At 39.6% G+C, this 27,021-nt stretch overlaps 1 protein-coding gene across 1 annotated transcript in view; it reads right to left on the bottom strand.

The window, feature by feature from the left end:
• The window catches only part of PARD3B (par-3 family cell polarity regulator beta), a 929,552-nt gene that overhangs the window by 561,793 nt on the left and 340,738 nt on the right, over window positions 1–27,021 (bottom strand). Inside the window, exon 3 of the mRNA XM_004426826.3 lies at window positions 6,658–6,829. Coding sequence (XP_004426883.2) covers window positions 6,658–6,829 — 172 coding nt within the window. The remainder of the gene's footprint in view (window positions 1–6,657; window positions 6,830–27,021) is intronic.

The following is a 27,021-nucleotide window of genomic DNA, read 5'->3' as shown; positions in this document are numbered from 1 at the left end:
CGACACAAACAACAATTACTCCTGTGTGGTAATTACCTTTTAACATTGGATAGGAGTTGCCTGTCCTCAAGTATTGATTTTAGTCTTTCATTTAACCAAGTACTTCAGGCCCTTTTCCAGAGTATTAAATTTTTTTCTAATATTCAGTGTATAACCTGACCTTTCCCCTCTAAGCAACTTTTCACGTACTCCGAAAACAAACTAAAATAAAAACCAAAATGACAATAGCAAAAGAAGAATGGTGCCAGAAATGGGGTAGGGAGGCTGTGGTCTCCTTCATCTTGATGGAGTTCCCGTCATCACAGAAAGCAGCACACACTTTGTTGACTACACGGCTATGGCTGATTGATGGTAGCCAGCAAGGTTACCATAGCTAATTACAACATCATTCATCTAGGCCTGCATGGGAGAAAAATACCAGGCTCGCAGGGAAGAAAAAAGGAACGAAAGAAAAGCTATTCGATAGCTGTTAACTTTTGAATAATCAGCCCCAACAGGAAACAAATAGGATGAAACGCAATGACCAAATCATGACTTATGGATTCATCCAAGCAAATGACCACAGTTCCCTGGTAATTCCAACGCTGGGTTTCACAGCCCACAGCAGAGCGCCTCCAGCAACCGGGAGTCCTCATGTGCTCGTGCGCTTTGTAGTCAGAATTCAAAGGCTCCAGCAGAGGCCCGAGCCAGCCCCAGCGTTAGTTCTGCTGTGTGTGTGGTGTGAGCGTGTTTGTCTAGGATCAGATGCCAATACTTAAACTCCCATTATGGGCACAGCAGCTACTTACACACTGCAGCCTAATTAAAGGAATCAACTTCCCCTTTCTTTATTTTTTCCTGAAGATCAGTGCCATAAAGGGATTTGGTTTCTTTAAAAATTCAGACAAATGTTCCCATATGTTTCCCTTATGTAGTAAATTAGTCAAAATCAGATAGAAAACGGTCACAATTTCCAACCCTAATCTATGGCTACACAATATTTTCTGAGAACTACTGAAAATAAAGAGAGGAGAACTCAGTGTTTGGAAAATAATTATATTATAGCAAACATACAATCACAATTTCCATTTCAGGTCTGAAGAAGCACAAACACACATGGAAACAATAAAGCATCTGAGGCACCTTGCAGCTTTCGAGTCTCAAAAACAAGACTCCCTTTCAAATAGAAAGGAGCTCATCTTCCAAGTTTCACACACAAGAGGGAACAAAGCTGACACCACTTCACCTCCAAACCCTAATCAGGTTGCTGTACATCTGGGTGATACGGATCACAAGAGTGCAACAACCAAGTTTAAAGTACTATTTATCCTGATACACTGTTTAAATTACATTGCTAAAATAATTATAACTAAAGAAGTATTTTCTCATGGAAGCTTGAACCCAAATTAGAAAATTTCAGTCAAGATGTACTGAGAAAAATTATCAAAAGTTCCAAAATAAAATTGCTAATTAACTGGGGCCATGGGAGGGAAACTGACAGGGGCATGGAGTCGGATTCAAATTCCACTTGGTATAATGAAATTCTCCCAGGACATTCACAGCCCATTAGAGCAAGAAAGGCTTATTTTATAGACGAGAAAACTGTGCCCAAGGAGATATGGTGGTGACACGTCAGGAAGTGACCTGCATGGTCTCAGTTCAGAATATTCACTTCTGTGGAATATGTAATGTGTCCCAATTTATTTTTTGTTTGAAAAATGTGGTTCTGATAGAGGTTAAATGACTCGTCTGGGCACATAGCTAGATAACATACTGTAGGGTCTGGGGCCAGCTCCATATCATTGGTTCTCAGGGGACAAGGATTGGGTGAACCTTGGGTTATGGCCTCCTGAGGTCTTTTGGGGAACAGCAGAAGTGATCATAAAGGCAGCATAGGGATGAGTGGGAGGAAGGCTAAAGGACTTACTCTTCAAACTTCAAAATAATTATCCTCACTAATTTGTCTTATTTACAGGAGGCCCTACACACGGATACTCGAAATGTCAAAAAGACTACAACAACATCCACAGTACAGAAAAAAATCACCCAGGGATCCTATTAGCACATTGGTTTCGGTGCAATTTCCCCCTAAACACCCACACATGCATGTGCACACGTGTCTGCACACACACATGGGAGGAGGTGACAGGAACAAATTCATCTACGAAACTTACAGAAAGATTTAAAAGAAATTTTCTTCATCTTAATTTTCTGGTCTTTATTCCCTTATTAGCTTTTGATTTACAGCTATTCATAGTATCTATTTATTAATTTACACTCTATCTCAATTCCAAAAGGATATGAGGTGCTATTTTATCACATATAGTATTAAAAGACATGGATAATTGAAATCTACAATTAATCCAAAAAATGTCATGCAGTCGAAAGAGCCAAGAATGAAGTAGAAGCCAAGAGATGTAGGTTCCAATTCTAGTTCCTTAACCAACTAGTACTTTGACGCCAGAGCACACAGTGAGTCTCTCTAAGCTTTTCTTTGCTCATTTTAAAAACAATGCCAATTGTCTAGAAAATTGCTAATTATGAAATTCTATGGAAATGTCTAGACCAGCAGTTCCAGAGCAGCATTTCACAAAAGTTGTTTGAAAGGGTACTAACAATTCTTTTGCGTGGAGGTGAGTTTCTTTGCTGTAGGACTTCCAAAAGGCATTCGGGTTCTCTGTTGCCTACTCAACAGCTTTCTGCATTCCTGTGTTCCCTACAAGCGTAACCAATCCTATTTGCACAGAAAGTGACATGAATGAATTAGAATAGCATCTAGAACTTAAGTGCTGAATAAATGTTATTTATTAATTAACAAAAATCAAATATTTGTTAAAATCCCAAAGCATGTTAAGAAGTACCATATACAGGGTTCCATAAAGAAGTCTTGGAAAATTCTTGAACCAGGCGATTTAAAGTCCAAATGGACTCTTGCTAGTCCACCTGGTGTTTGTTCTTTTAAACAGAAGCTTAGGTTAGCATCTCCAGGCTACACAGTAAAAAGCACTGGCAAATTTCAGAAACATAGAATCTTAAAGTGTTAGGATGATTTGCCAGCTGAGGCTGAGTCAGGACTTAGTCATTTAGCATCACCTTAGAAAATCCATTAGAAAATAAATGGTAGGAAATAATTTAGATGAATGAAGTTGGAATTATCTGGCTGCTCACTTGATCTAAAACGCCTCTTACAAATTAAAAATATATACCCCATTAGCTTACCAGGTACAAGACTATGAACCCCTTTAGGTCAGCAGCAGATTTCTTAGATTCATCTTTGCAACCTTTCATTGTTGCATGAAGAATTAAGAAATATATTTATTGTCCACCTACTGAATTATCTTGAAGATCTGAACAAGGCTTCACAAACAAGGTCATATCTGAGCTCGAGCTTCAAAAGTGCCTACAAGTTCACCAAGTAGGAGAGAGGCAAAGAAGTGAGCCAGGTGATGGGACCCCACTTGCAAAGGCATAGAGGATGGAAGAAAGGAGCAAATCTGGCGTATGGGAATGGTTCACAGTGGCTACAGGTTAAAGTGACTGCAGAAGAGTGGCCGGCAATAAAGGTGGGCAGAGAGAAAGGAGCCAGATCAGGAAGAGCCCGTGACTGTGAACTTTCTGTATATTCTGTACACAAGTCTTTCATCCTGGAAGATGGAAAAAGAACAGGAGGAACCAAACCATCTGTCTGTATGTGGGGAACGTTGTCGTTGGTTTTTAACAGAATATGATTGACGATTACCTTTTGTTGGAAGAAGGTATAAAAATTATACCAAACATTGAATATATTTTTGTTTCAGATATCAGCAAAACATAAATGTTTGGTGATTAATATGATCTAATTATAAAAATGTCTTGATTCCTAATATTTGTTGAGTTGTGTCTCCTTAAGTGAGATAAGCATGTGAGATGATAATGATTAAATTTCCCATCCTCTTGAGTGGGTCCCAAGAATGAGAAAACCAGAGAGAAAAAGCCCTGCGTCTGCCAGACCAGCCTGGGCGAACCAGCCCCGTGGGAAGGAAAGCCAGTTCCCACGGGCTCTGGGAACCGAGTGGGGAGCAGAGATGAAGAGTTGGGCTCGGCATCTGGCATTTAGATGCACCTGTTGTGATGAATCGCTGGAACACAGATGCTTCTCCTCCTCTAACTACCTCTACCTCTGGAAGGCCATGGAAATTGCCTCTGCAGCCAAGCGTACTCCTCCATCCTGAGATTACCACGTCCAACCTTGACCACCCCTGAGGGCAAAAACAGGAAACAGAGTGGATGGAAACCAAAGTTGGGTGTGCTGCCTCCTTCTTTAATTCCTCTATCTGAGAAACTCAATAAATATGTTTTTTCTTTGCTTTTCAAGTTCGAGAAATGAAAAGTACTCAATCTGATGGCAGCATGAGAGTAGACAGGAAAGACTTTTCACCATTCAGCCCTGCCCAAACTCCGCCAGCTAATTCCAAGGAAGCATCCACAATGCTTGCCAACGAGTTTGGACATGGTTCTCCACGCAATAGGAAGCCACTGGAAGCTGTTAGTCAGGGGAGTTCTCTAATCAGATTGTGATTTAGAACAGCAGACCCGGCAGAAGCAGGGATTGTAAAGAGAGAAGTCAGTCTGGGGCCCTGCGACAGTCTGATTGATGATAAGGCTCTGGCTTGCACGGACACTAAGGCTGGAAAAAGCGGGGACGGTGGGACTAGAGATGGTGGCATGGTTTCAGGCTGACTGGCTGGAAGGCCACGTTGACCACCTCATAGTGAAGTCAGCTCCTCTCATCCTTTAATCTACAGTACTGGTGAAACGGGACTTGAAGCCAAGGAGTCAAGCCTTTTCAGGGTTTTGACGTATATTCCCGAAGTAAATCTCAGGAAAAATATATCAATTTACTCTTGCACAAAAAGCATGTGAGAGGCAGCACAGAAAAATTGTTCCTGATATGGAGCCAGCAAGCGTTCAAATCCTGGCTTTGCCACCTAGTAGCTATGTGATTTTGGATAAATTACGTAACCTCTCTGTTCCTTTCTCCTCATCTCTTAAGTCAGGGGAATCAGAGAAGTACGAGGCTCAAATGAGTAGCTGTGAGTAAAGGATTTAGAGCACTCGGTGCATGGCCTTGAGCTCAGTGCCTGGCGTGTGGTCACCATTTGATACATAGGACTGTCTATCTCTGTCTTACCAAGTATCAGAATTGAAGTAGAAAGTTCACTTCTAAAGAAGGTGAACCTCTGCTTACTGTTCTTCCTGCATTCAACATTATATTGCTCAGATGGTTCAACAAAAGAAACTGTGAAAAAGCTGAGGAAAAACCACCTTTTTTCCCTGATAAAGCTCAAAAGAGAAAGCTGGACATGAGTTCCCAGGCACAGGGGTTCTGAGGTTCAGCCTTCTGAAGACCACAGGGCTTGCTTCTAAATAGAAAAGTAAAACAAGCAAGAGCAATTTTCTCCTTGCGTCTTCCCTTATTGCCTAATTTTCCTCCCATACTATTTGCATAATGGATAAAAAGGCATCCATTATGCAAATCAACGACAGGGCTGTGAGGTTGCTGAAGCCACAAACCTCGCTCCAGGTGAAGAGAAGCTGCCACGAAGCCCTCCACCTCCTGCGGTCCAACAGCCTGCTTCCCTGGCTTGGTTTCCAAACATAGAGGAAAACCATGAAGACTACAGGGCGTTAATTTCCACTTGGTTTAATATAAGAGGGGCACTGTGGATGCTTTCTATAAAATTAGTACAAAATACGGATATTCAGTATGGTGGTATATAAAATAAACTTTACAGTATACATTTTGTTTCAAATGGAAAAAACTAGTACTAGGTACAATTTTTACAATTTTAAGAGTATGCTTTGCTTTAAAAAGAATACGATTCCCTTTGCAAAGCAGAAAAAGCCTCTGTTCTTCTGGCTTGAGAACTAACCTACAACAGGCGCCTAGAGCTGTCTCAAAGTGCATGCATACGTACGACAGGAATAAAACATTGTTTAAGGTACCAAAATATTAGTGGATTTTCAAAATCTTCACGCTGCTAAACCGACCTAAACTTATCTCTACCAAGTAGCACCAAAAGCTAACATATTACTTCTCTTGGAGTCGAAAATTCACTGAGACGTTAGAAGAATGTTTATTTTCTCTTTCTACCAACACCTTCAAAACAAATGTAACAAAAAAGAATTGTGAGCAAACTCACTGGGTAAGTTGTTCTTATTTGAATGAATCAGTAGGACAAACGTAAGAAACTAACTTCAAAATGTTTCCTCCAAACTCTGAGATATATAGTTTGGGGGGAAAAAGAAGGTGGCTGAAACAGAAAGTGACCTTTATTTCCAGTCTGGATGCCTTGATAACCCTTAGCTGTTTCCAAATGACTTTTTTCAGGGACTTTTTTTTTTAAGTGATCCTCATAGGCTACAGACGAACCTCATCACCTCCAGTCCAGCTCCTCCCCATGATACTTCAAGGGCACCCAATGCAGATTCACCTGCAATTCAAGAAAATACTGCAGCCACTTGCCTAACATCAGCAGCTGCAAAGAGCTATGTAAAAAAATAATTTAGAGAAAAGACAAACCAGATTTTTTTTAAAGAAAGATACTAACGAGATAAGTCATGAAGTAGAAGCAACTCACAGTCGGCAAGATGATATATTTCAACCAGGTGGAAACATAGCACTAAAAATACACATACCTAATTTCAGAGCAGAAGGGGTTACTTCAATTTCCCCACCAATTGGTTTAAACGCAGCCAACTGGGCAGCCACTTCCGTCTCAAAAGCATCTGGGCTCTGCCGACCGGCAGGGTTTCCGCTGGGGCTCTCAGTCTTGTGGAGTGGTTCTTGTTCGTCAAACACAGCAACCAGCTACAAATAAACCCAACAACACTAATTAATTTGAAGGACACACATATCACACAGACACTGTATCTAGCCGACTGTGATCTTTGTTTTGTTTTAAAGAAAATGGCCTCTGAAAACTTCGAACTTTAATCTTCCTGTACCACAACTCTTAATTCAATATTATGTCTTAAAGCACCACGGCCAGGAAATAATTAATGGTTGGTTTGTTTGCTCCTGAAATAGAAAGCCAATTGGGGCCGCCGCTCTTGAAGGAATGAAATCCTGCCTCCTCTCCTCACTGCCTTTTCTAACACGCCTAAAAGGACTCCAGTATCTCTTTCTTTTAAGAGTGTTCCCCAAATAAGAGTTGAATATGCAGAAGTTGAACAGTAGACTTACACGGTGGAAGAGGACACTCCAGGCCTGAGACTCCAGTCCAGCTAAAATCCATAATTACATCTGTCCTTTTAGATACAATCATAATCAACAGATAAATGTGTATGCTTACACACAATTTGTGTTTATCTTGTACACATAGATATCTCATTTTTACACATGCCTTTGTGTTCTTTTCCTTCATGACTGACTCTACGTTGACTAGTTTTGAGTCCAATGAATGACAAGTCCGATGAGACTAAACCCCAGCACTTTTAACATGATTATTCTCATTTTCATCTCAATTTTATTTCATGAGACTTATACTTCTTGTCATTAATATAAAAAACATTTAATTGTCCATTTCCAAGTCATTTTTCAGAAAATAAGGGCAAAATATAACAACATATTCACGTAACTGTGCAAACACTGCTGTACAGTGAGGGTAGCCCCACTGACACCGCATTTTTGGCCAGCAGACGGCACCGCCAGACAGGAGCTTCAACCGCTTCTCCTCTGGATGTGTAAGAGTCCGAACTGAGCGCAGCAGGCAGCGTAGGGATGCTGCTGCTCACCCAACAGAGTGCAGTGTGTGCAAACCTGAACACTGCCAGTAAATCTTCAGATGTTTTTCATTCATTAAATAAAACAAACCTATTTACGATTCAAACATTTATTCAGGAAAGGCACTCAAGGCCCCATTCATAGGGGAACCTTGTTAGCAATAGTATTAATAACACAAGTACAGGAGTAACCAATCAAAACATCATAAATTCCACGTTCAGTCTTTCAAAAGAAATGAATACAATTAGGGATATGCAAATTGGCTATTCAAAAATAATTTTCATAATTGACTACACATTTCCAGTATGGAGACTTCTTTAATTGGAAAATCCAACAACCCCCTCACCACAGGAAAGAAATGCTACTCCCAAGGCATTATTTTTAATTCTTGAAATTGAGCATATACATTTTCTATTTTTAATTGGTAGCACTGATGAACTGATATGAGAGAAGACTTAAATGGATTAATAATGAAATATTATTCTAGTATAAAAATAATCAATAGAACTATATCTTTCTAATCATATGTCCAGAGTGAAGAGTTGAACACTTTAAATCCTAAAAAGGAAAATGAAATCAGTTTTTAAAATGTGGTAGAAGTGTTATTTTCATCATTATTTCTGTGATATAATTATAATTTCAATTTTGCATATTGGTGAATTCTGACACATATTAGTAACATTTATTTTAATGTAGCAATCAACTAGGAAAAGTGGCTTATTATACTGGTACTATGAACAGTTTTGTGCAAGTTAAGAGTAATACCTTACTTTTCCCTCTTGCTAAATCCTTAACTCTTAGCGTACCCTATGTGCTTTAAATATCGTGGAAAAGAGAGAAAAACTGAATACCAATCCGAAGTATAATACAAAAGCTTAAAATCGATAACTCATAAATCATTATCTACAGCTGTTATGTAACCTTTTCGTAAGCTACTTTACTGTTTTCCATACTATTACAGCCGCACAGTTTATGGCATATATAATAACAATGTTATACCTATTTATCAAATGGGAGAACAGAGTAGTTCAGAGATTTTGTTTCCCAAAGTGACAGACTAAACAGTAATGGGAACTAGAATCTAGTCCTTTTAATTTCCAAGCCAGGGTTCCAGACCACACTGTAACTGTTTTCCAAAAAGAAAACTGTCAAAGGAGAGGCTACATTGTGGAATATCCGTAGTTTGTCCATGAGGACGTTATGCCTTAGAGAATGTGAACTTGACTTTTTAGAGATACAGCAATACATGGCTCTTCTCAAAGATGATGACAGCAAGACCTGGAGGCACCCCAAATCTCATAATCTCTTTGATTAATTGTTTCATCTGTCTCCCTATCCCACGGTTGACAGCAATTATCTCCACAGAGCCTATGCTGGATGAATGGATGAAATAAAGTCTCTACTCCTGGGAAGAAGAGGATCCGTTCCTGAATCTGTGGTGCCCAAAGTCACTGGCGCGGTAGGTGCTGGCTGCTGAGAGAGCGCTCCATCTAGTCTTCATCTCAACATCTGCAACACACACAGACTTACACTTGCTTCAATGTTGATAATTAATTTAAACCACATGTTGTAGGTGCTTGTTAGCTAGATTACTTGATTCATTAGAACATCTACATTCCTGGGTTACCGAGTTCCCGGCAGACAGTGTTACAGAGATACATTAATTAATAGAAACTCCTGTTCTCGTCCCTCAACAGAAGGCATGCTGATTTCCACAGTGTCCAGGGCATGAAAACAGCCTCTCCTCCCTGCCTTTACACCCATTCCAAACTCCCTTCCCCACAGACATGAGGTGGACATGACGGAGGAATGCTATTAAACGTTTTTTTGTGAGAGCCTCCATCCAGCCTCAGCTGCTGTGGCACATGGAAGGTTCCTCACTGACCGTGGAGACTGCAGTGACCTGAACTCCAAGTGACATGCAACAGGCAGTGCTCAACTTGGGCGCCCGCCTCCTCAGCTGCCCTGTCCCTCTCCTGGTGCCCCTTCTGTCTTCCTTCTGTGATGCCAGGATTCTCATGTCACCCACAGCAGCACTGACATTGCCCAAAGACCCCAGGATCCAAAATGATCTGCTCCCCTCCAAAGAGAAATTTGAAAGAGCTGTCCCCTAAGCAGCTTCCATTCTCTGTCCTCCCGCCCTTCCCTGAGGCCGCTACAGTCAGCTCGCCCCCTTTTGCTCCACCGAAACCTCTCTCAACAAGTCAGCAGCAATCACCAGACTGCTGATCCAAAGTCACTTCTCTGGCCCAATTTTAGGACACGGTTGATGGGCGCCTCCTCCTTCAATGACTCCCCGCGCTTGCCTTCCCGGGCACCGCACGCTCGTGGTTTATCCCTCACTCTCTGGGCCCTCTGGTAAGCCTCCTTTTGCTTCTTCCTCATCTCCAAAAATGTCAAAGAGAATATGTCTACATTTATCTGGTGATCTCAATTGTCTTGTGGCATAGATATAAGTATATGCCAATAAATTCCAAACTTGAATCTCTCACCCAGAGCTTCTTCCTGAACTCTAGGCTCATATGGTCAACTGCCTAACCTAACATGTCAAAACTGAAAAGCTGATCTTCCAAAGTTCTTTCCAAAGTTGTGTGTGTGTGTGTGTGTGTGTGTGTGCATGTGTGTGTGTGAAGGAAACAGGGACTTGGCTGGTGTGTTCATTACAGAACCCGGGAAGTGAGGGAGCAGAGACGCAGCTGGCCCTGGAGCAGAGGCGCTTTCCCTTTAACTTGATGCCACTTTGTAATTTAGACTCACTTTTACTAGGAAAAAGAAAATCTCTTTCTAGCATTACAACAATTACACCAGCCTCTCAGGTTATATTTATAATATCATGCTATACTATATTGTGAGGTAACACTATAATGTTTGCCATAAAATGATATAAAACTATATTGTAATACTCTACAATACTAGTGTATGAAAGCCTTGACTCACATGTAAATGTCACAGACACATTCTCCAATCTGTCACGCTTTTTTTCAAAGATAATCATAAACACATTTATAATACATATTTTCAAGTCATTCTGGTCTTTAAGCGCCCTGACAACATTCTTTCATGGTTTTGTAAATTTTTCTGGTTGTCCTTGATTATATCTCACTCCTACTTTTTTGTAATTCCTTTTTTAAAATTTTTATTCAATTTATTTAAACTAAAAAAAAAAAAGTTCACCCAAACTCCCACCTCCCACCCCCCCCCCGCCTCTTGCAATGACCAATCTGTTCTCCGTATCTATGAGCTTGGTTTTTCTGTTTTTTAGATTTCACATATAAATGAGATCATATGGCATTTGTCTTTCTCTTATTTCACTTAGCATAATACTCTCTAGGTCCATCCATGTTATCACAAATGGCAAGATTTCATTTTTCATGGCACATTTCTTATCCATTCTTCCACCAATGGATACTTAGGTTGTTCCCATATCTTGACTACTGTAAATAATGCTGTAATGAACATGGGGGTGCATATATCTTTTCAAATTAGTGTTTTTGTTTTCTTTGGATAAATACTCAGAATTGGAATTGCTATATATAGTATTTCTATTTTTAAGTTTTTGAGGAACCTCCCTATTATTTTCCATAGAGGCTGCACCAATTTACATTCCCACCAACAGTGCACATGGGTTCCTTTTTCTCTGCCATCTTCACCAACACTTGTTATTTCTTGTCTTTTTGATAATAGACATTCTAATACGTGTGACGTGATATCTCATTGTGGTTTTGATTTGCATTTCTCTGATGATTAATGATGCTGAGCATCTTTTCAAGCACCTGTTGGCCATCTGTATGTCTTCTCTGGAAAAATGTCTATTCAGATCTTCTGCCCATTTTTAAATCAGTTTGTTTGGGTTTTTTTGCTATTGAGTTGTATGAGATTTTTGTATATCTTGGATATAAGACCCTCATCAGATATATGATTTGCAAATATTTCCTCCCATTCAGTAGGTTGCCTTTTCATTTTGTTGATGGTTTCCTTTGCTGTGCAGAAGCTGTTTAGTGTGATGTAGTCCTACCTGTTTATTTTTGCTTTTGTTGCTTTTGCTTTTGGTGTCAGATTCAAAAAATCATCACCAAGACCTGTCAAGGAGCTTATAGCCTATGTTTTCTTCTAGGAATTTAATGGTTTCAGGTCTTATGTTCAGGTCTTTGAGTTTATTTTTGTATATGGCATACAATGGTGGTCTAGTTTCATTCTTTTGCATGTGGCTCTCCAGTTTTCCCAACATCATCCTATCAAAGAGACTCTCTTTTCCCCACTGTATATTCTTGGCTCCTTTATCATAAATTAATTGATCATATATGCATGAGTTTATTTCTAGGCTCTCCATTCTGTTTCACTGATCTCTGTATCTGTTTTTATGCCAATATCATACTGTTTTAATTACTATAGCTTTGTAATATAGTTTCAAATCAGGGAGCATGATGCCTCCAGCTTTGTTCTCCTTTCTTAAGATTGCTTTGGCTATTTGAGGTCTTTTGTGGTTTTGTTCTATTTCTCTGAAAAATACTATTGGAATTTTGATAGGGATTGCATTGAATCTATATACTGCTTTGGGCAGTATGGACATTTTAACAATATTAGTTCTTCCAATCCATGAGCACAAAATACCTTTCCATTTATTTGTGTCTTCTTCCATTTCTTTCTCAATGTCTCGTAGTTTTCAATATACAGTCTCACATCTCCTTGGTTAAATTTATTCCTAGGTATTTTATTCTTTTTGATGCATTTGTAAATGGGATTGTTTTCTTAATTTCTCCTTCTGATACAGTCATGCATCACTTAACAACGGGGATATGTTCTGAGAAATGTATTGTTAGGTGATTTCCATGTTGTGTGATCATCTTAGAGTGTACTTACACAAACTTAGATGGCAGAGCCTACTACATACCTAGGCTATATGGTACTAATCTTATGGGACCACCATTGAATATGCGGTCCATCAACGTTTTTATGCAGTGCATGACTGCAGTTCATTATTAATGTAAAGAAACACAACAGATTGTTGTGTATTGATTTTGTATCCTGCAACTTTACTGAATTTATTACTTATAATAGTTTTGTGATGGAGTCTTTAGGGTCTTCTCTACATAATATTATGTCATTTGCAAACAGTGACAGTTTTACTTCTTCCTTTTCGATCTGGATGCCTTTTATTTTTCTTGTTGAATACTGTGTTGAATACAAGTGGCAAGAGTGAGCATCCTTGTCTTGTCCCTTATCTTAAAGGAAAAGCTTTCAGCTTTTCATCAGAGTATGATGTTAGCTGTGGGCTCATCATATAAGGCCTTTATTATGTTGAGGTACGTTCCCCCTCTATACCTGCTTTGTTGAGAGTTTTCTCATAAATTGATGTTGAATTTTGTCAAATGCTTTTTCTGCATCTAGTGAGATGATCATATGATTTTTGTTTTTTTTTTTTGTGAGGGGATCAGCCCTGAGCTAACATCTGCCAATCCTCCTCTTTTTACTCAGAAAGACTGGCCCTGGGCTAACATCCGTGCCCATCTTCCTCCACTTTATATGGGACGCCGCCACAGCATGGCTTGACAAGCAGTGCATCGGTGCGCGCCCGGGATCCAAACCAGCGAACCCCGGGCCGCCGCAGTGGAGCACGTGTACTTAACTGCTTGCGCCCCCGGGCCGGCCCGTATGATGATCATATGATTTTTATCCTTCATTTTGTTAACGTGGTGTATCACATTGATTGATTTGCCGATGTTGACCCATCCTTGCATCCCTGGAATAAATCTCGCTGATCACAGTGTTTGATCCTTTTAAAGTATTGTTGAATTCAGTTTGCTAATCTTGTGTTTAGTGTTTTTACATCTATGTTCATCAGGGATATTGGCCTGTAATTTTGTTTTTTTTTCATGGCTCCATAGTCTTTTAACCTCCCAATTAATGGCAATCCATCCTTCCAGTTGCTCAGGACAAAAACCTTGTATTAATCTTTGATCCCTCTTTCTCTCCATCTTTCCCTCCCCTCCTCTGTCTCTCATACACCCTCACATCCAATTTGTCAACAAATCTCAAAATATATCCAGAGTTTGACCACTTTTCACCACGTCCACTGTCACCATTTTGGACCCACCCATCACCACTTCTCACCACGGCCACTGTCACCATTTTGGACCCATCCATCATAGTCCCTCCCATGGATTACTGCAACAGCTTCCTGACTAGTCTTCTTGCTTCCATCCGTGCTCCTTTTCAATCCATTTTCAACATGGCACCCAGAGTGATCTTGCTAAAACGTAAGGCGGATCCTGTCTCTCCTCTGATCAGAACCCTGTAATACCTTCCCATCTCACTCAGACTAAAGCCCAAGTCTTTGCAACGGCTTACATGGTAATGGGCTCCCAGTTACGCTTCTGACCTCACGTTCTGACTATTCCCTCCTTGTTCTCAGGATTCTAGCCACCTATGCTATCTTCTTTGCCTCTATCTCAGTGTCTTTGCATCTGCTGTTCTCTTGGCCTGAAACAATCTTCCACCAGATACCCACGTGGCTTATTCCTCTATCCTTCAGATCTTTACTTGAATGCCAGGCTTTCACTCGCCACGCTATCCAAATTGCAACATCCTCGCTATTTCCTATACTCCCTTCCTTTATTTCTTTTCATAGCATTTATTGCCCTCTCAATGCTCTATTTGTGTCTTATTTATCGCCTGTTTCCCCACTATACTAGAATGTAAGAAGACAGTGATTTGTGTCTGTTTTATTGTTTGCTGTATCCCCATCACCTAGAACAGTGACTATGCCGCGACAGGCACCCAACATGCATCTGCTGGAATAAAATGAGTGAAATGAGGTAAAAGCTCCAACTTCACACAGCAGCAAAACAAAAAGGTGCCTAGATTCTTTCACATGCTTTTAGAACATTCAAACTCAATTTTTTAAAAATGAGTAAAAACAACCAATATGTACCCGTAAGATGGTCAGAGTGTCTTCATCATTATTTTTGTTGGTTTTGGTTTGGTTATTATGGGGGAGAAATTCCTCATTTTCTATTCAACACTGGAGGAAACTGCTTCTGCCACATCATGCTCTTAAAATGGAGACTATGTGTGTTCTCTGTCCTTTTCAGGTTCATTTGGGAAAGGGAGAGTCTGCTTATTTGGTCCCTGCAGGAGTGGACATGTGAGCTGGGGTGGACGCGGATGGAGAGGTGGGCAGGGTTAGCAGGTGGGCCCCTGGCACACCCTTGCCTGCTTTTCTTCCAGTCTTCCACTTCGATGTATCTGGTGTGAAGCTTCGAGATGTGTCCCCAAAATAGCTTAAAAACAAATGTGAATAAACCTCCAGAGGAGTGGAAGCATAGCCTGAATTGGTATGCCACAAGCTGAAATCTGAAGTGCTCAGCTTTATTTTATAAATTCACGTAAATTTTACATTTTACCCTCTTCCAGCCTTCTGTGCTTGTTTTAATATGAAGAGATTTTCTATTTAATTTCCAGTAAAATTAAGGCACCAGGAAGATGTACAATGTTACATGGTCTGTGTCTCCGTTTGAGAGGTCAAGGTGCAGTGTGTTTCTCAGGAGCATATCTACCTTATAAATAGGACTTAGGAAAATATATACATTAATGTGTATCTACAAATTATTTTTGATAACTAGGTCTCAATTGCCAATGCTGACAGTGGTCCCAATTCACAGATTAGGCACCAGTTTTGCCAACTACAAGTATCTCCGGAAAACCCTCTCCCTGGCGGGCATCTGGAAGAAACATGAGAAACCAGGATTTGCCTAGAAAAAAATACAATCCATAAACCTTATTTTAGAGAATATTTCAATCTTTTCCTCAAATTTACCTTGTAAAAGGTCAAGATAATGGAAAAGTCAACAATAACAAAAAAATCCTCAAAGATCAAAAACAAATAAAAGAGCTTTGGATAATTTACAACATCCACGACCCTGAACATCAGACTTGATCAAAAGAGCCGTGTGCTCTGCAATTTCACACCATCAATATCGCCTCATGGACTCAGATCTTTCTTTATACTCATACAGTAAGACTGTTGGGATCAATATCACTAGTATTTGTGCATGCATGTGTGTGTTGGGGTACGTGGGGAGGGGTAGAATATTAGCTTCCTTGATAATATCCCTAAACGCCTGAGTGCTCAGCACAGAGCCTGGGACACACTGGGAGGTGAAACGTTAATTCCTCTTCCCACCGTAGCTAACGTTCCCTGGCTTCCAGACTAGTCCCACTTGACTTGTTTATCCCTATTCTGCTTTTACTTTGCTGCTTCTCTTTAATCTCTTCATCACAGGATTGACAGAGGAACAGAGAAAGTACCAACATCAAACACATCAAATAGGTCATTTTTGTTTTTCTTTTTTTTCTTGCTCTTCATCACATAACAATACACAACCCTTAGACATGCAGTACTGTTCTACCCAGCAAGACATGGTTTGTGCTGTTTTATTTATTCCCTAACTCGGAGCAATATACCAATGCCTTTACTTTCTACACTGACAAGTAAATATTTTAATAAGAAATGTCATGAAGTGCATTTATTGCAGTCTCTCAATATTCATGATATGGTTTACTCTGTTGTCAATCCATAGCATTTTGTCACTTTTATGGCCCGAGTTTTTATAATCTGATGCTGTTATCTTTAGCCTACATAGAGAATAAAAAAGATGATCCAAATGCTCATAGAACACAATAAACTGTATTTATAAAAGTATTTTTTGTATCAGTAATTACACTTAGAAATATGTGGCTCTATTTTAATTACACGTCAAGTGAACTAATGTATTACTAAGAAAGGTTTATTTGCTGTATTGAGTTCTCTGGGTTAAACTGTTGAATTTAACAACATATTGCTACTTTTTACTATTTCATACTTATTCCATGTTACCAACTATCAAGTAAAAACCAAAAGACAAAGAAAAACAACAGTATCCTACAAAATAAAATTGGAATCATTTGTCTCAAATCTTAATAAACACAATTAAATCTAAGTAAGACTGTGAAATTACAACAATTTCACAAGTAGAGGAAAACACATTATCACCTTTGGGAAGAGAGTGAAACATTGCAGAATTTCATTTAAATGTATGCATCTGCTTGTAACTAAGTAACAATTGGATACGGGAGCTAGTTTTATGCCACTTTAAACAAAGGTTTGAAAATAGGTTCTCTTCCTTCATAGGATTTTGACAGCTAGCTAAAACCACTTAATTCAGATTTTAAAAATTAGCAGCTCACATTAGCATCTTCATCAGGTGCTAGATTCAGATCTAGCATCTGCAGAGCAAATATGCAGCAGTTCTGATTCTCAGAAAGTTCAATCAACATTCAGTAAGTGAGATAAAACCAATTTTCATTTCCTTTCCAAACTGAAAATCCATAATAGGGACCTTTACAAACTTTACAGCTTTAAGCTTCATTCTGAAAAAAATAGCATGATTTATTCAACTGTACTAAGAACCTTATTTTTTATTTATTTTTTTTTGTGTGTGAGGAAGATCAGCCCTGAGCTAACATCCGATGCCAATCCTCCTCTTTTTTTGCTGAGGAAGATTGGCCCTGAGCTAACATCCGTGCCCATCCTCCTCTACTTTATATGGGACGCCGCCACAGCATGGATTGACAAGCGGTGCGTCGGTGCACGCCCGGGATCCAAACCCACGAACCCGGGCCGCCAAAGTGGAGCGCGCGCACTTAACCACTTGTGCCACCGGGCCGGCCCCTAAGAACTTTATTTATCCTTATCACATTTTAAAGAAGCAGCTGCCTAAATTTCCCCATAATAACAAAGAATATGCCTATTAAAAAACCACCCATATTTCAGCTAAAAATACATTTACCTCCTTTAATTATGTAATAAGTTATTAAGAAGCCAGGTACACATGAAACACATTTTATACTGAATAATATTTTTCTTCTGATTGACTTGAATTAAAATTTCAAAGATGATGTGTTACTACTTGACAAGTTTGAGAGAATCTTGAGTTTGTGTTTGCTGCATTTTTTACTCTCCTCAGTAATAAGAGCTCACCATTTAAGAAATAACAAGCACAACTCATATCTAATATACACAGGGGAAGCCGGAGGAGCCCCTTCCTTCACCATCCACAGCAGTGGTCGGGGAAAGGGCCCCATGGAGGTCAGGCGGCAGCCACCAAGCCCTGAGCCTAGGGGATCCTGGGGGCAGCTATAGGAAAAGCAAACAGGTACAGACGCCGGGATAAGTTTCAAGCATCGTCAGGATAACACAAATGTTAGAAATTTTAAAACCTTGATATACCTGCCTCATCAGTAATAATATTTCCACTGCCCCTGAATTACACATATTAAAAATAACAGATACACAACAAAGTGGAAGATACTTGCATTAAATTGCCTAGGAAATTCTCAAAGACAATTCCAACCTACTGGGCGGCTCTGCCTGCCAATTATCTAGTATATCACTAGACGGTTCCTCATATTTATCCTATCAAGGGCTTTGAAGGTCTTGGGAGCATGTACATTATTGGAAATGAAGATACAATACAAGTTGGGCAATTTTAAAATGCACGAACATATACACACACAAATGGCTTTTACAAGTTATTCTTATCTAAATCATACACATCTAACCAGCATTTTTGAAAGAATATTCTATTTGAAGCAAGTATCTCCAATGCTAGAAAACACAAAATAGCATGTGGGAAAATATTTTGTAAATTATAAAGCCTACATACACTTACAATGCTACAACATTCACAGTGAATGTTATTTCACTGGCTCAGATTTAGTTTTCCCACTTGTCTACAATTTCTATTCTCTAACCAAACCAAAGCTGTGACTGTCTCAGAAACATCCCCTTTAGTGATCTCTTAGCCAAGGCCCAGCTTGCTGGTGGCGTACCTCTTCTTAGCCAAGGAGCCAACTTTTTTTTTTTTTTTAAGCTTGGTTATTTTTTTATTTTGTTTTGTTTTGTTTTTGTTGTTGCTGTTTTTTGTTTTCTGTTTTTTCAGCCAAGAAGAGGTATGCCACCAGGTCCTGCAAGACAACAGCTTACTGGACTCGAAGGCTGATTCCTCCCTTTGGGGATTATGCCCTTACAATGAACGTTGCACTGCCTCTGGCCAGGTCCTCACATATCCACTCCTGCAAGGGCCTCAATTCGCTTTTGGGTTCCAGGCCAGCCCCCTGACACTTATCCACACTATTGCCAAAGCGATCTTTCCATCACATAGATCTAGCATGGCCTTACTCCAGCTTAAAATTCTTCATTTTATGTTCTCATGGCTTTCAAAATGAAGTTCAAGTCTCCCATACGAGGCCCTCCACCAGGCTCTGCGGTGTTTCTAAAATACCATGTCCATGTCTCTGTCATCACTGGTCACATGGCACGAAGAGCCTTGATGTGCTTGCCCGTATCTATAAGTAAACTGTAAGCTACTTGAAACCATGGGTTGCATCATTAAAAATATACATTTAACAAACACTATTATATAGCCCTCACTATGCGCTAGGCACTGTTCAAAATGCTTACATATATCATTTTATTTCATACTCATAAGAAACCCTATGAGAAAAGCACTATTTATCCCCATTAGATGAGAGAACTGATGTCCAATTGACTTGATATTCCAAGCTTCTAACATGGCTCTTGGCAGATAGAAGGGGGCCAGGTAAATGAATGTTTTAATTTCTCTGCTACATCCAAAGGAGAGAGCAAAGCCTCTGTTATATGGATGCCTACAATTTCACACGGACACTATCTCCCTGTGTCCTGATTTTCCATCCAATTAGGAATAAACATAACCTCCATTAACATGTATGGTCCTATACAGGGCAACACAGCTTCTGTCAATCCTTGAGGTTCAACGCAAATTTGTACTTTACAATTTCTCCATTTAAAATCTACTTACTATACTATGATCCCAAGCCTGTTTGCTGGTGGACTACATTTATGTATTTGATTTTCTTCCAGAGGTAACCTTTTGAAATTATAAAACTAATTTGTGCATTAAGACGCCTAGTTTTGAAACAAACACCACTGCACAGTGTTCTCCATCACATCTGACTGTCAGAAGAACCTGCTTATGTGTACTAATGACTGCGATCCAGGGTGTATTGCTTAATTTTGTGGATTAATGAGTAAGCAATCAAATGTGATTTTAAGTCATGAATATAACAAACATACTATTCATTTATTTTGACAAGTATTTTAATTTATGAGACTTGGTTACAAATAGAGCAGTCTATTTCATAAAAGAAAAAAAGAAACCATCCTGCTTTTCAGACAACTCAACAGCTCCCAGATAATAAACCCTCGCGGAGAATGATGACAAAGCCACCACCTTCTAGAGACAGATAAAGAATTGATAGGCTGATAGTAAAAACAATGAGATCTTACTGTATCATTAAAATTTTCAGAGACCGTCTTTTGCACGCATTTGAGCTGTATGCAATATCATTAGGGGTTGTCAAACACACAGAACATTCTAACCAAAATAGGTCAGTGTTGGCCTCAGGCAGGTGCCCCCTAGCCAGTCACCCTGCTAGCCTAAAACACATTTCAGCAGCTTCTCGTGCCCCTCAGGTGGCCCCTTATTCCAGGCCCGAGATCTCCAAGGCCAGGTAAAGTGGTGAGTGGACTACAAATGAGGAAGGCCACAACTCCCTGAAAATTAGCTGGTCATTAATTGGTACTACATTCATCAGACTGCTTAGGGAACAGACTCTTGAGTACAGACACATTTAGCAAATTGGCCTGAGCACCGGCTGACTGACCTCCTGACAGCTCCAACGATGTTCTACCTTCTCGGGCACCTCATGACAGCTGAGCAACTGGTGGAGACGACGGAAAGGTCAGAGTGCAGCCTGACTGAGGGATGAGGAAGCACTTCTCTTAAACATTCTACTTAGACTCAGACCTTCCTTGTCCTGGGTGACAAGGCCTCAAAGCCGATATTTCATAAAAATTAACACTGCGGTTGCAGGTGGGCTTAGCTGCTGAACTCCTTCCGTCCGCGTGGTTGAGCTCACCTCTTCCTTTAGCCTCCAATTGCTCCACGCCTCCTCAACTAGTGATCATGCGGCTAACCCTGCCGGGATGGCGGTTGACTTTGGGAGCATCTGAAGGTCAAGATTTGTAATTATGATTGCGGGTGTATTAAGCTCACAGATAATGATGCCTCGCTAACTGGGGCCTGAGGACGAGAAGCCTGGGGTCCTTGCTCCTTGCTCACAGTCACAGGAGGTGTGCTACCTCTTTCAGGGGGCGAAGCATTTCAGGTCTGGTCTCTCAGTGTAGACAGATGGTCTTTAAGGCCTTCTTACAGCACCCGGAACATACTCTGTAGGCATAAAAACTATGACTGATTTCTAAATCAAACATTGAAACACATTGAGCATGCTTACGGCAAAAAAAGGGAACACAAGTGTTGAAATGAGGACTGGACTCGAAAATCCAGGTTGCTATGACCATCAGCAATATTGGGTTTCGAAAGCCAGTCTTCACACTAATACGCCCAAACCCAAGGGCTGATTTTGCAGTTTGCCAGTTTAGGCATTTATGTTTTCCAGGCAAAGAGAAGAGTGTGGGGGCAAGAAGATGTGCCGATCCCAAGCCTCCTCAGTTCCCTCCAGCAAACTGCCTGTAGGTGGTGTGTGTGTGTGTGTGTCTGTGTGTGGGTGTGGGTGTGGGTGTGTGTGTTAGAGAGAGGGAGGGAGAACAAAGCCTCAAAAGGTTGTCATTATGGAGACTTCTGAAAGCACACATAGTAAAGAAGACATACAGGGTCACCTCAACCCAGACAACTACGATGACAACATTGGTGCTGTTGTCCATAGTTCTTTCCTATGTATTTACATGTTATCTTAACATGACTTGATCCATACTACACTACACACAATTTTGTTTTCTGATGCTTTTGCTTAGGATTTTCTTATGAGCAATTTTCTCTAATTTTAATCTGCAAAAAAATGAAGAAAATTCATGACTGAATAATATCTCACAACAGATTTAGCCATATCATAAATAATTTAGCCATTCTCCCATCTGGACACATGAAAATACAGGTTATCTTTGCATAGTATAATTTTTTTCAATCATTACTAATTTTGCAGACAAAATTATATCCTCCTGATTAAAGGTCAATTATTGGATTACTGGTGATAGTGAAAATCATTTTTAGCCATTTTTTTCTCCAGTAGATTGTCTGTTCATACCCTTTGTTCTGCTTTCCCATTCTGCTTTTATGTTTCTCATCAACATGTACAAACTCTTCTTATTGTAAGTATATCAAGTTTGTCTCGTTTTATCTTTGCAATATTTTTTTGCCAGTTTACCTTTCAATTTTGTTAATGATGCAAAATTTTCCATTACATGGTATTGCATTCACTTAAAACCCTCTATTAAATCTTCAAAGGTCCCTTGTAAGTAGGTTCTCACCTGGAACCAGTAATACTTCATAATGGGCAAGGAGTAAAGCAATATTGGTTTCATTTATTTTACTACTTTGATAGTCCCATAAGAGAGAGCAGGTGGGAAATGTTTTTATTGATGGGCCTTTGGTTTTTAAATCATTCATGCATATTCTAAACAAATACAGATGGATAAGAGCTATTACAATAAAGAAATCACAAACAAAATTCTAGTATTTCAATGATTTTATAATCCAAGTGTCTGTCATTATTTTCTGCAAATTCTATATGCTGAAATTTCACATATGCAATTCATTATTAAAATGGAAAAAATATATTCACAATTTGTTAAAAAAATCTTTTATGTGCTTGAAGACTCTAAGAACTCATTACTTATTTTTTTATCCACCAGACAAGAGAAACTTTTTATGTTATCATTTCTCCTACATCCCCTACCACCCAGTCATCAATCACATCTGTTGCTTTCCTGTAAACGGCCTCCCTGTCCCTCAAATTGCCAAAGATTAGAAACTCTAGGAAGGACCTGACTCTTGACAGTGATGGGTAAAGACAGTGTTTGTGTCCTTCATTCCCACTCCCATCTTCTTTTCATTGTTTATTTAACAGCACAGTTGTCATGGGTCATCTGACCCTGTGCCCTGATGACTGCTGAGTTTCTAGCCACATTTCTCTACCTTACCAAAATGGTTTTGGTTATATTCTATCATCTAATCTGCTCTGCCAGTTAATCCCACTTTCATGTAAATTTCAAACTTAACGACATTCATTTCACCTACAACATGTAAGTAACATACGGGGCACTTCTTAAAGAATCAGGAAACATGAATTCTCTCAGAGTGAATCTGTTAAATAAATATGTAATGGTCTGTTTATAAAGACACAAAGTCAATTTAAAGATTTACCCCCAGGACAATATTTAATTGAGTATAGAAACAGGCTAAAGAAGTGGTGTGTCAATGAGATACAAATGGAAGCCAGGAAAGTGGTGTCAGAGGTGACCATGCCGGCAGTGCCATTTTAAGCATTATCTAGCTGAAGGGATCCACTGGATTAAGGAACAAATCTGCAGTCCCATTAGGAGGGATATCCTTCCTGTGAAATGGTTGACACAAGGGATTATAGTGTTGGATCATTAAATTCATGAATCTGGGACCAAGTACATAACTTTTGGTGTCCACGGCAAAATGAAAACGTGAAGCCTTTGTTCAAAAATTTTTAAGAATTTTAAGACGGTGACAGCAGAGCATTACACCAAGGACGGGGCCCTGGTGAGCATGGGATCCTGAGCAACTGCACACATGAGTCATTTGCCCGTGAGGTTGGCCCTGTTTGAATCATGGGCCTTTCTCTCCTCACTCTGGTTTCTTGCTCCCCAAGTAATCTGAGTGTGACTTCACTTCCCACATCAATCACTCAGCAGGGAGAAGATACGCCAGAGGATGCGTATGCAATATCTAGTCCCCTAGATAGGGGAGGGACTATACGCCTGCTTCTAGTCCTGGTGAACTTTGCTAGCTGGAGTTAGAATCCCTGAGTCAAATCAATCCCGACTAAATTGTGATTTTTTAAAAAAAAAGGCTCAAGTATGTAGCGTCTGGTAGACCTCTTCTGCAAACTCCCTAATCTTCTAGGAGTCTCCCATTTGAACTTGTAGCTCATATTTATTCAGTGAAAATGTACTACTGGCTTAGAAGATAGCTTAAATCAAAGGGAAATACTGGGCTTTTTTTCATTTAAACGCAAAAGAATTGCAGAATAGGTTATTTTCCATTGATTCCAGGTTGCCTCCAAGATAAGATCTCAGTTTCTTTCCAAGGCCTTCCACAAGTGGCCTGAAGCCAAATCGAGCTTCAAGTTCCTGTACTCACTCATCTGCGCTTTTTGCTGCCACACACACAGGCTCACGCCATCAAGCCTTTGCATCTGCAGCTCCTCCTTCCCTTTCTAGACCCCCAGGGGTTGGACTCTAGACTCTGGAGCCAGACGTCTGAGCTCAAACCCTGGCTCAAACCACTTTCTAAACGTAAGAAGTTACTTAGCTTCTCTAAGCCTCAATCATTTTCTTCATCTATACACTAAGGTGGATAGTAGCCAACGTTTATTGAGAATTTACCATGTTCAAAGCTCATAGTATCAGATTGTATTATCTCACTTACTTCTCATACCATCCCTACAGGTCCTTAGCATTAATATCTCCAAAATTGGGGCATGGAGAGGTTAGATGGTTTACATGGCCAGTAAATGATAAAGCCAAAATTAGAAGCCAGTGAGTCAAACTTCAGTATCTCCTCATTATTCTGAGCCTACCTCTCCAGTTGTTGTATTACATGACATACGGCTTAGCGAAGTGCCTAGTCACAAAAAAGAGCTCCTTTAATACTAGCTCGTAGCTATTATTATAATTAACATTATTATTTTTATTATTGATCAAAAGTCCTATTCATCCTTTAAGACGCAACTTAATTTGTAGCCTGGATAATTTCTGGTATCTAGAGATTGCTGAAGTGTGTACTTAATGTTAAGAATATACCCTACCTTTGTCTAATTAGAATTGCAGAAAGTCAATTTAAAGAGACCAACTAAGTCCCAGCCCAGAGCAATATTTGACTGAATATTGGACGAATAAGACATATTTGATTTATAATACTTAAGTAGACTAATATCTGAAAAACACATTTCTTCAGCAGAATGTGTACATATTTATTAAATAAAAAGTATATGACTTTATTATTAGGTATACCACCATGTCAAGTGATAAGCATCAAATTAAAAATTACAAGAAAAACAGATGTTGATGCAGAGGAGGAAAGACACTAATTAGAGCATAATGTCCATCTCACGTTTTGTACCTAGTTTCCACTCATGGGGTATTGACGTTAGGATTAGGAGAACTAATTCGCACTTCCACAGAAGTATAACATAGTCTGTTAATAAAACAAAGCTCCAAATATAAACTGTTTTCAAAGGTCGTATTTCATAATAGCATCTTGGGATTAAACGGGATTGAAGATGCTGCCATTCTGTAATATCCTTCACACAAGTTTCATGACGGGAAATGCAGTGCAGCATTTTCTGAGAAAGCACTCTAGAAAAGCCTGCACAGTTAAGCAACTTTCGTTTAGAAAGTCTCCATTCTTATAATTTATTTTGTTTTTATAGAAAAAAAGACTTGGAAAGGTTCCTGGGAGACATGGAAAAATACCAAGATCTGTCAAGGATAAACACGTTTTTTTCCCCAAGTCCTTGAAGTCAGTGAAAATGGTTTCCAATAATGAATCACCAAAGAAAAAAGCCCTATTTTTATTGGACTAAAACTAATAATTTCTATGAAACAAGAGGGCAAATGGAAAGTGGATGCAGGCACTGAATGGAGAATGCCTGATGCTGCCCTTAGAAAACCCCAGTACACACGCTGGAGTCCTGGAGAAGAGGCTGGGGAGACAGCAAGACTCTTTCTTATTTTCATTTTTTAATGCTCATGTTCAGCCTCTTTGTGCTGGGGAAAAAGTGTTTTAAATGTATTCATCACTGGGAGCTCTTTGTAAAAGATGAACCCATTTATCTAGTCAAATCCAAACAGTAAAGCACATGATGTAACATGCAAATTACTCTCAACTAATGTAGCTAAACTTGACAAATGTGAGTCAAATATCACACATCTCCAACAGTCTTGCTTCTAACTTAAGGAGAAAAACATCATTTATTTGTAGCTGCCAAATACTACAGCCTCGCTAATTTAATAAGCAGGCACCATTTTTCCTACCTCTGGAAATTTATGTTGGTCTTCGGACGGGCTCAGCTGCCTTCTTAAATCTAGTGGTCTGTGACCATCGAGGGCTTTAGCCAAACGGAAAATGACTCCATAAATCCACAGAGGCTGTCTCACTCTAAATTATAATTTGAAGGCTTCAGGACTATATGAAAAGACTCTGAACAAGAAAAATCGACACACACCAATACGTATGTATTGCAAGTTCTCCTATTTACCATGGGCGGCATTCCCCAGGCTTTAGAAAGCATGCACACATCCACACATCTAGTAAGATATAGACCCAGCAACACCTGCAGAGACTTGGTACCAAATAATCAAGAGATTTGGCCAGATGACATCATGAAGCACATTAGTGTACATAACAGTTTTTAATACAAAATATTTCCGTTCTTGATATCTCACAAATATTCTAATAAAATAACTGAGGTCTGGAAAAAGTAAATGAATTTCTAAAACCTTGTAGCTGGTTAATAGCTAAACAAGGGAAAGAATTTAGCCAAAGACTAATTTTAAGTTACAGCTTAAAAAACGTGCACATCTTGGAGACAGATACTGAGGTCTCCTGTGCACCAGAGTTCTCACCATTCTGGCTCAGCATGTACTCAACATCCTTCACTTCTTTACTAATTTGCCTAGCTCCTAAAATCACTTAGTTTGAGACTCTTGCCCTACACCTGAATGGAATACATAGGGTTCTTTCCACTGTGTACTTCTTCCATGACTAAAACGCAATTATCAAATGAGACTAGACTTCAAACTTCTTGCAAAGACTGTAATTTCACTACCATTTGCAAAATCAGCGATGCTCTTTATAGGCAGAATTCCTTCCTGAAGTCAACTGTTTGTTGACATTGACAAAATACAAATGCAGAACCCTGTGTCTGTGATGGTTGATTTCATGTGTCCACTTGACTGGGCCACGGGGTGCCCAGATATTTGGTTAAACATTATTTCTGGGTGTGTCTGCGAGAGTGTTTTGGGATGAGATTTACACTGGAATGGGTAGACTGAGTAAAGCAGAATGCCCTCCCTGATGCAAGGAAAGGCTGAGTTAGGTTCAGCAACCTTGAATGAGAACCTAGGTGAAGTGCTTCAACTCCTGCAC

This window comes from Ceratotherium simum, chromosome 9 (genome assembly GCF_057802395.1).
Source record: "Ceratotherium simum simum isolate JZ-2026a chromosome 9, ASM5780239v1, whole genome shotgun sequence".
Taxonomy (NCBI): domain Eukaryota; kingdom Metazoa; phylum Chordata; class Mammalia; order Perissodactyla; family Rhinocerotidae; genus Ceratotherium; species Ceratotherium simum.
The sequence above is the reverse complement of the archived record's forward strand: the minus strand, read 5'-3'. Positions and strand labels throughout refer to the sequence as shown.